Consider the following 10,847-nt stretch of genomic DNA (forward strand, 5'->3'; position numbering starts at 1 on the left):
CTCCAATTATCACCAGGATACAAGTTTGCATGTATCACTGGTTGACTTGGCTTCATAAGACAGTGCTGTCTCCTCCCAGCATCCACAGCCAGCTTGGAGGGTTGTAGTACATCAACCAGACGTCCTTCCACCTCCACCTCTGCAATTTGATGGCTTCAGGAGCCCACCATCTAATACTACGCATCTACAACAAAAGGGGGATTATTTCTTTTTTACTGTTACATGAAAGTATGAAAATCATTTCCAAAAGGCTGTTAAGTAACCAGTATGCTGAAAGTTATGCCTCAGTGATAAATGTAACGATGAACAGAATCAACCATCTGAGATTTCCCTCATCCCTGGATGATTGATGCACAGGCTCTTTCATGTTCCCTTCTCAGGCTGCATCTGGATTTGTTTGACATCTGACAAAAACAAACCAGAATTATGACTCATTCGTTTTGTGATTTAGAATATTTGTAAACTTTTGAACAAGTGTGCCCTCTAGTGGGCACTTTGGCTGAAGCTGTGTTGTGATGTATAAAAGTCAGATAAACCTGTAAATACCTTTAATTATCTGATACTGATTTTCAGTCAGTTGTTAATCAATAATGTAATTAATAACCAAAATTACTTTGTATAAGAAACAGTGAGTCCAGTGTAATTCATCTTTACCATTTGTAATCTGTTCTAAGAATGAGGCCTTGATGAAAATGATTACCTTCACATCATCTATGACAAAACAACATAGGCATCATCCCTGTGTCTGCTTTACTGTAACAAAAACAGCAAGTAGGAAAGACTGAAGCCACTATCTCATGTATGCCACCTCACACAGATTTCTGTGGTTAGGAAGTTGTGTATTTAATCATCTGTAAATGTGTGGTAAGATTAGTGATCACATCCAAGCATCCGGTTATTTACTACATCAGAGTGCAAAGATTCACTGCTGTTAAGTCACTTCTGTAGTTGGCGTTGATGTCAAACATCTGCATGTGTTGTTGTTTTGATTCAGAAGTCTGGGCCTCTGTTTCTCTCCTCATTGATTTTTGAAGTAATGCATTTTCTGCCTGCATGTTTTTGCATAACATGGATTTTTTTTTTTTTGAAAACTTCAAAAACAATTCATGTTTAATTTCATTTAAGTTTTTTTCTTTAAAAAAAAGTTACAAAAACACACCTGCTGTCCTTTTTTCAGGTAGAGTGCTCTGATGTGGCAGATTGAATGAAGCAATTACTACTGTGAGTCACACTGTTAGTAATAGTTGTGACCATTTTTGTTCTTCCTTCCTGTTGTATTAGATTTAAACGTTGGTGTAAACAACTTTAACAACAGCTTCAAAAACATCTGTGTCACTGACATGTTATAACAAGGACTTTATTTTCTTTTGAAACAGAGAACAATTAACACCGATCATGTCTTGTTTACAGTTTAATTGGTGGATCTGTGGGTGACATTTATTGTCACCTAGTTAATATTTGAAGAAACCCATAACTGCACTCTGTTTAAAAGCTGATTTCTATGTCATGTGAACTAGTCACATAAACTCCTGTTAACTTCATTTGTTGATGCTGAACTGCAGACGCATACTTTGACTCATATTGATACACTTTATTGGTATTCTTTCCACTATTGTCGAGCGGCTTTACATAATATTCTTTGCATGTACATGTATGTGTGTCTTTACTTGTATAAAGTTGTGTGTGACCCTAGTTTGTCCTTGTGCTCATGTTGGTTGTGTTTTTTCTCCTTCTCACCTTCTCTCAAGCTTACTTCTGCACCCTGATGCTCCTCAATCAGCTCTAATGGATCTTCTGGGTGAATGAGGCAAGTTGTGTAAAGCACTTTAAGTGTTTTTAGTAGAAGAGCACATGAAAGTTTACACAGCTGTGAGGTTGAGCTCTCCAACCACTTCCTAGAGAACATGACGGATACCATTAAAAAAGAATTTTCAGTGCCATGATTCGACTGTTACTGAGCCCCAAAAACGGAGCCAGATGGTGGGATTCGTGTTTTCAGTATTTGTTTTCAAAGTGCTGCTGGGAAGAGGGGGAGCTGGGTGGGCAGAAACTATGAGCTATATCAGGTATCATATAAGATAGTACTCGTAGGTGAGAAGATGGAGAATGGCTGCTTGGATAACTGTTCTGCTTTGCCTTACTTGGCATGCACTGGGTGATGATGGCGAGGGTGGTTATCAGTGGGCTGGCCAGGTTTCAAACCAAGCGTGTGGCAGGGTCGTAGAGGGGGAGGAGCTGAGTCTTCAGTGATTTGGGGGCTTTTTGGAGAGGCATGGCGTAGCTCATGAGTGTCCAACTCCAGGCCTTGAGGGCCGGTGTCCTGCAGGTTTGAGATGTGTCCCTGATCCAGCACAGCTGATTTAAATGGCTAAATGACCTCCTCAACATGTCTTGAAGTTCTCCAGAGGCCTGGTAATGAACTAATCATTTCGTTCAGGTGTCTTGACCCAGGTTGAGATCTAAAACCTGCAGTACACCGGCCCTCGAGGCCTGGAGTTGGACACCCCTGGCGTAGCTGCAAGCAGAATGGCAAAAACCTGCTGATAACTGGAAATTCCTCGAGACGGGAGAGGTAAGATTTCCAGATGAGTTATATAGTAGCAGATGTGTAGTTCCAGTGATTCTTGAGATAAGGGACAAAACATGTCCGGCAGATAAAACCCAATTTTGTGGTTAAAAATATGCATACAAGTGTTACCCCAACTGCCTAAAAGACAAACCAAGGCAATGTTTATACAACAAAACTATGATTTTGCCTTTTTTATAAATATATATTTATTTTAAATGGTACAATACATTACCAGTACCTTAAAAATCCATTGTCTAGAAGCAGGTGTGATAATATCAAAATACAGAAAAAAAAATTAAAAGTAATGTAAAATTAAACATCATGGCTCTCGTCACTAAGTATTTAAGTCAATACCTTATATAATATCAAAATATGCAATTGAAAATTTATTTTTAAATATTTTTAAGTGATTAAAATCGTGTCCAGAGTTTTTGTCAACACCGTCAGATTTTTTCAAAAGTACAAAAAAATCAGGAATTATTGTGGGTAGCTTACACTCTGAGGACCCCTTTACCACTTCCTGTTTGATACACATGCCATGAGGTCACTGCTGTGATTATTTGTTTGTTTTTATTTCATTTATTGCACACCTTTCTGATAAAACTCTGTGTCACAACCATAGTGCGTCAACACCAAAGTCGATGTAATCCAAGATTTAATTTTTTTATTTTTTTTTGTAAAAACAGCCTCATTTAGGTAGATTGTAGAGGCCATAAGCAAATGATGAAAAACAAGATGGCTTCTATCAGAAAAACATGTGTTATGAGAGAAAGTAGGGTATTTTGTCAACACCATCAGGATTTTTGTCTGACGGTGTTGACCCTTTTTCTAATAGTGTTGACAAATGTCACAAAAGTGTTCTATTCACCATTTATATTAAGTTATTTTTTACTAATATTTCAGTCATATTACCTCTTGTGTATTTTACTGATATTTCTGCTTCACAGATGTGTCAAATATTATCAAATTTGCCTTATCTTGAATCTCATTGTTTATGTATACATTATTAATCCTGTAGGAAAATGATTAGTCCTCTGCATTTAACCCATTCACTCAGTGATGCAGTGGGCAGCTACCAATCCAGGATAGCCTCTGTTCGTTGGATCTGAACGCCCAACCTTTCGATCATGTGGCATCTACTGAGCTAGCTGTGCCCCGAGAGCTGTTCTTTAAGTGATGATGTATGAATCCCGCTTCCAGGCCCAAACTACTCTGTGTTTATTAAGCCTGTTGTGCTGTTAAAATGTTTTAATGCTTTTTATCTTGTTCTATTACATCTGAACAAGCCCCTAAAAGCAGCTAGTGATCACTGTCAGCCTAACCATCAGGAACCCTCACGTTAACTTTTATCAAGTGGAAAAAGGTTAGCATTCATCCTCCAGCTTCACTGTGTTTATATTATGCTAACACAGCTGTGTCGCTAGCAATCACGTAGCACATCACTATATACCAGCTAGCCCAACTTCAGTAACCTGACAATAGTCACTGCTGTTTAGTTTTGTCTCCATTTATGTTGGAAGTGGTAGCAAAGCTGGTATATCATGTTCAGGTGGAAACAAGCAATCTAACTTCTAACTCTGTTAAATTTCATATATTCTGTTTTCATGGATGCCTGGATGTTACACCTGGTGGAGCCACACACTGATCATTTTATTAAAGATGAAAGAATTTAGACAATTTGTAACTCTCAGTGATACCGCAGAGTTCCTTTGACTTTGGGATCTGCAGCGGGGTTTGGACCTGGAAATGGCTAATAACATCAAACTTAATGGCTGGATAGCATTTCTATTGCTTAATGCATAATTGTGTTGTGAATATTCACCCTTAATCTGTGAAAAAGCACAAGGTTCAGAAAAATTATTGTAATTACAAAATGGTACATTTCAGACTAGAATAGCAAAGGGGAACCTGTCAGTAGAGGAACAAAAGAGAAGGAACAGGGATGATCAAAAAAGAAAGAGAGAAAAAATTAACAGCCAGCCTGAGTTGAAGAAAGAGTTTCTCATAAAGGAAAGCGAAAGATGGAGAAATAGAGTGAAAGAGGGAAAAATAAAGAACACCAGTGATCTGAAAGGAAGAGAAAAAAGTCAGAAGGGAAGGTTTTGGAAACAAGCACAGAGAGTCAAAAGGAGAGAAAGTCCAGCAGGGTCTAAACACACAACCACAGAGAACTTTAGGAATCAAGGAGTAGTAGGCAGCTACTTGCTGTGTAGATGTAGAACTTGACATGTGCAAAAACAGAATTGTTATGATGTGTCTTGTGATATTACAAAGGTTGCTAATGTTTAATGGTCATTTTGAAAGAAATAATATCTTGTTTTCTACTAGTGTGTCACCACTGTCAGATTTGTGTCACCACCGTCAGCACCTTGTCAACTCCATAATATGGAGTTTTTGTTTATTTTTCTCTTTTGGAGAACCATATAGTTTCTCCCTCATGATCTTCCAATAAAAATATGTAATTTTCTCAATAAATGTGTAATTTGCATGCTGCTTAATATGACTGTTTCTTATACAGATTAAATACAAGCTTCTGAAAATATGTATGACTGTAACTCTAATAATAAAAAGCCAAAACAATCTTACTTTTAAATGTGGTATAATTACTTTGAAAACATATGTGCATAAACAATAAAATAGAGAAGCTGCTAGTATTCAAAATAGCTGAAACAACTTAATTTAAAATATATATTTTTGCATTTCTTTGTGTCTGACGGTGTTGACAAAAACCTTGCACTTCTCCAGCAAAAACATAAATTATTAAAAAATGTTACACCTGGGAGATTGTACCAAACCATGGTGAGACAGCCAAAACTTTGTGTTACAATTATATGTAAATATGTTTTTGAAAAATCAAAAAATATATTTTAGAAAATTAAAACCTGTTTTGTCCCTAATCTCAGGAATCACTGAGTTCTACAGAGAAGATGATATACAAAAGTTACTAAAGAGTAAACGCAGAGAAACGAGGACAAGAGACAGAGCCCATTTACTACCATGGCAGAAATACAAACTGGTGGAGATCTAGCACCACAGCTCCTAAATGCACAGCCTCTTGATTTCACACTACCTGCAGATGTGAGTGGATGAGCTCAAGGAAGCAACTCCACACAGAGGTGGAGACCAGAACAAAGCTGCCTCAGACCGTCCGATCTGGCCCAGTCCCTGACTTTCACTCATTTAGAATTTATACATATCATGACTCAAAAGTCATGACAACTTACAGGAGGTGACACCATTAGTGAAGAAAAAGGAAAAGAAGCTTTGTTTTGAAATTAACAGAACTAAATAAAATGAGTGTAGAAGCTTGTTTCTGTTATCAATAAGTCCAAATTTGGGGTTATTAAATAAAAATTTCCAGTAAAATCTGCTAATTGATGAAGTTAAAAAACAAGATGCAATATGCTTAATGGTCTATCTCAGGGGTCAGCAAGCTTTAACACCCAAAGAGCCCTTTGGATGCGATTTCCACGCAAAAGAAAACACTGGGAGCCACAAATACTTTTTGACATCTAAAATGAAGATAACAGTCTATATATTGTTTTTTTACCTTTATGCTTTGTGTGAACAACTAAGGTGTGTTGCTTATGAAATCCATGAACTGCTATAGAGAAAATTACATTTTCTCTATATTTCTCTATCATGACATAATTAAAATTGTAATTTTATTTAAATAAAATAAAAATTTTATTTAAATAATTTTTTTATTTTATTTATGTAATTAACACATTTTGAACTCTTAAAGAAATATAACAAAAGGAAAGACACCCAGCTGAACTAAAATGATCCATGTAGCAAACAAAAACTGTTGTGAGTCGCCACCCTTATATCGCCTTTGGGCTTTTGGAGCCTTGACCTGACTTTTAAAAAAATAATTGGAAAAACAGCACTATGCTGCTAAAAATTGAAAAACAGATATTTGTAAAATTGTACCTAAATATGTATTTTACCTGGTTAATGTGTGTGGTGGGGCATGGTCTGCAGCGCCGCTGCAGGGGAGGCGGACGCACCTGAGCGGCACCCGCAATCACGCCTCACCGCCTTAACGTCTGTGCTATCTGTGCTGTTGTGTTGTTGTTGGTGTATGTCGGGCTGTGAGCTGAAAAGCTACAGCCGGCTGTACAGCAACTTTGTGTGAAAAGTAGTCAATAAAGAGATGCTGAAAAGCATTTTCATGGAAACATCGTCGAGTCTGCCGTGGTATGTTTACAATGGGACTTCTGCTCCTCAACCTCTGCGCACAGCGTCTGCAACTCGGGGCTGTACGAAGTCCCTTTCATCTTTACACAGGACTGTAAGCTGTCATCTGTGAGGCGCGAGCGGTGTTTGTTTTTAACATAGTTCACGGTGGAGAACAGCTGCTGACATAATGTGGATCCGAAGATCCATAATTGGCCTACCTGGGGTCGAAAGTCTCGATAAATGCACGGCGTTTCGGCGGGTACACCGGCTTGTGCGAGTGTGACGCTTATTTTGAGCGATCAAAAAATAATAGAATATAATTTTATGTTTGTATTTCAATATCACAATAATCTTCCAATTTAGAACTACAAGTTAAAAAAGAACTAACATAAATAAAATACACTTCAGCTAATTACTTAAAAAAAAATTATTTTCCCAAGCCACACGGAGCCGCACTAAAAGGACTAAAGAGCCGCAGGTTGCCGACCCCTGGTCTATCTGGTGTCCCAACTACAAACACATGGTTAAACCTGAAGTTACCTCACTAAACCTCAAAGCCTGCATCACAGTGAAGGCTTCTCATATCACAGCACATGCAACATGGACTTTACTTTCTTTACTTTTGGGAGTTTAAATGTTCATTTTCAAAATGTAAATCCTCTGGCCATAGTGTTATCACGCTTGTTTAATATACTCTGACAATTAAGAATACCAAAAGACATGAAAAATATTTTCTTAAAATTTTATTCTTGTTGTTTTAAAAAATATCTCTAAATTTCCAGTGGAGACAATTTAGAGAATTTTTATGTTTTACAAGAAATTTAATTCAGTCCAAATGAGTTCCAATTGAGGGCCAATTCACAATAACACAGTGCTTAACAAAGTTAGTCGAACATCACCTAATGTAAGAATTACAGGTTTAAGAAATTTGGGGTGTTCTTATATCTATGACAGGTGATGTAATAAATTTGTTAAGCACTGTATATGTAGAGTAAAAACCCTACAATATAAGAGAAGAAAAACCCCAACAATCAGATGATCCCCTTTGAGCAAGCACTTGGCAACAGTGGAGAGGAAAAACTCCCTTTTAACAGGAAGAAACCTCTGGCAGAGCCAGGCTCAGGGAGGGGCAAGCCCTCTGCCACGGCTGGTTGGGGGTGAGGTGAATCAGACTGCAAACATCTTAATCAGACATGTCTTACCTGGTGGGATGGACGTTCGCTGGAGAAAAAAACATGGGTTAAATTGACAATTTTTTTCAAATACAATTATTTAAATATGTGTTGCAGTCTGATTCACTTTCACATTTTTCCTCTCTTTTCTTTTATAGATGGAGTTCATGGGAAGCTAGTTATGCCAGCTTTCCATGAACTCGGAACTTGTACAAACAAGAATACTCACGATTGCCCCAGTTGTTCAACACCTGCAGCGTAATGGAGCGGATGACGTCTACTTTGTCGTCCTGAGAGACAAAACAAAAACAAGATGGGTTAGTTGCATAATAGTTTTCTTGACTCTTGAAAGGATGGTAAATTTAGGAATACTGTGATTATTATGAGGGTGGATATACAGATAGCAAGGGGAGCTAACCTCTAAATACTCTGGATAGAAAAGTCTATGTGCATGTGTCTAATGGCACAGTGTACTCACAGGAATCCTGAATGTTTGGAGTGGATCTCCATTTTGATCATAGACGAATGTTCCCAGGTGGACACCACTGTCGTCTAATGCTCTCTTTCCCTGAAAAGACAGAAATAAATACAGATAAAGTTGTTCTCTATATACACATATGTAAAATGCAACAGTTAAACAGTGGTGCAGTGGAAATCTGTGACTTACAAACACTGAAAACATCCTGGGAGCACTGGAGACCTTTCCAGATGGTGACACCATCTTAGAAATGTGACCCAGTGTCACATGACTGATGGCGATGCTGTGTGGCAGCTTAATTGTTAAATGTCCCTGGGAGCCCGCAAAACTCCAACACACTCCTGGGACCATGGGTGCTCGACCCTACAGAGAAAAAGAAACAAAAACAGAGTTCAGTTTGGACCACTAGTGTTTGACTATTAAATCATGCAGATGTGTGAGATAGTATCTTGTTTTTTTGTGAAAGTAGATTATACCTGAATAACGACTCTTGGGCTTACACAGGGTTGTTTTGCGGGTATCAATGTAAGCCCCCACAGCTTCAATCCAGTCTGTTCTGTAAGGTAGGATGCTGAAGACTGTTCTTTAACAATCGTTGCTCCTGTAGACAAAAACACAGAGTGAGAAAGGAATCGCAAAACAACAACAAAGAAATTCTTACGTGAATTCTGATCCGATTTCATGTCTTACCCAGTTCCTCCAGAGCAAAGTTGGGCATCCTGTCCCCAACTGGAAGAAGGAAGTCAATTCTTTTTCCTAAGTCCATTAACTCCCTTTGCAGCTCTTGTACCTTCCTTTCCACCTGTTTATGTCCATTCATTAAGTACTGCAATTGAGAAGAACCATTCATGTTATAATATATATATAATAATAAACTGTTATTATCTGATTAATCTTCAGGGAATATATTATGAGCCTCATATGTTTTTCATACCTCACTCATGAACGGGGTGGAAAAGTCCATTTTCTGCCCTCCAATACTGAAAATCAATCCTGGTGGATGAAGAGAAACACAGAATAAGACGAGAAGCTTAATCCAGAAGAAAAGCACATAGTACTAGAAAGACTGTAATTGTTTGTGGAAGGAGATCATTTACCAAAACACAAGGCCAGCATGAGGACCAAAAGTCCCAATGCCTTGATGGCTCTAAAATGACCTCTGCTGCTGCCACTGCTGTAGTCAACAAAATCATTGTTATTGTAGTCCACAGTGTCACAGTCCACTGTGTCTCTGTCAATATTGTCAGGGACTGGACGGGGACGGGGCCGTCGCCTTTTGAAAATTCTGCACAGAAAAAACAAAATCATGTAAGAACAAATGGATTATGATTACAAAACATGCATCTATGTCAGTGGATGACAACAAAGAACATGTAGACCAATACTAACCTGTATAAAGTCTCCTTGTAGGAGATTAACGGCTCTCCTTGGCTGCCGTAATAGCCGTTAGACTGAAGTCTTTGGCTTCTTCTCAACATTGCTGTAAAATGAAAGGGAAACATGGGGTTAAGTGAGTCTCTAACACAAAGCTTATCAGACTTCATAACTATGATTTGAGCATGTTTCCATCAGAAGCAACTCTGTTCTCTTATATATAAACTTCACGGTGCCAGCTTGTTTTGTTTTTAATGAACAGAATAATATTTGAATCACACTCATTTATGAAATCCGCTCTTAATAAAGAACTTTATTTTCCCAGTGTCTTCAAAAACATAGCATCATATTGTTATGATTTATATCATAGCAACAGATCACAACATTTTCTTGCTTTTCTTGCAAAAAATCTCTTTCAAATGTCAGTTTTTTTGTTCACAATGTAGTTTTTACAATTCAGAAAAAGAGGAAATCACCACAGCGGTAAAGACTCAAAGCAAATAAATGAATTTGGCCCAAAATCCTGTCAAAAGGTCTTTAAGAATTAAAAACTCTTTGTTTGTATAGTTAATATACAAAAGGAAATTAATATTTATCAGACAAGCTGCGTCTAACAGGTAAGCAGTAAAATCACCTTTACAGTAGAATGCACTAAAAAGTGTTTTTCTGACATAATCAACTGGATACCATTTTTAAAATGTTCAGATTTGAAACACATATATTAAATGTAAGATGTGAAGATAAAACATGTCGATTTTTAGTCTAAAGATTGCACTTACCTTCACTTAAAACGAAAGTTGAAGAAACTGAATCACTAAATGTGCTTTTCCGTAAATATGGACGTTTAGCGCTTCTCACTGAACTCATCTGAACCAGAAAATTTAGGTGCAGAAGAAAAATTTCAAACCGCAGCTTTTTCAGTTACGTTACAAACAGATACATGCACAAATCGAATATGACGCACGCGCGTTCCATAAGAGCAGCACTTCGTGTGCGCACGCGCAAAGGTGTGAGTAGTTCTGGGGTTTTTTTTAATGAAATTTGCTCTCAATTAAATAACTTTTCCTTCTCA

The 10,847-nt window shown here is 37.7% G+C and overlaps 1 protein-coding gene across 1 annotated transcript; it reads right to left on the reverse strand.

The window, feature by feature from the left end:
• Nucleotides 1-7,689: 7,689 nt before the first annotated feature.
• Nucleotides 7,690-10,642, reverse strand: LOC148101917 (sperm-associated antigen 4 protein-like). Its single transcript, XM_087844342.1, has 9 exons — nt 10,555-10,642; nt 9,791-9,881; nt 9,499-9,686; nt 9,336-9,394; nt 9,092-9,203; nt 8,878-9,002; nt 8,591-8,764; nt 8,402-8,491; nt 7,690-8,213 (listed from the first exon to the last, which is right to left on the reverse strand). Exons 1-9 carry the CDS (start codon nt 10,640-10,642, stop codon nt 8,103-8,105), a joined length of 1,038 nt encoding a protein of 345 aa, XP_087700468.1. The 3' UTR covers nt 7,690-8,102.
• Nucleotides 10,643-10,847: the final 205 nt, after the last annotated feature.

Source organism: Neolamprologus brichardi, chromosome 7, assembly GCF_056152115.1.
Source record: "Neolamprologus brichardi isolate AB-2024 chromosome 7, ASM5615211v1, whole genome shotgun sequence".
In the NCBI taxonomy this organism is placed as follows: domain Eukaryota; kingdom Metazoa; phylum Chordata; class Actinopteri; order Cichliformes; family Cichlidae; genus Neolamprologus; species Neolamprologus brichardi.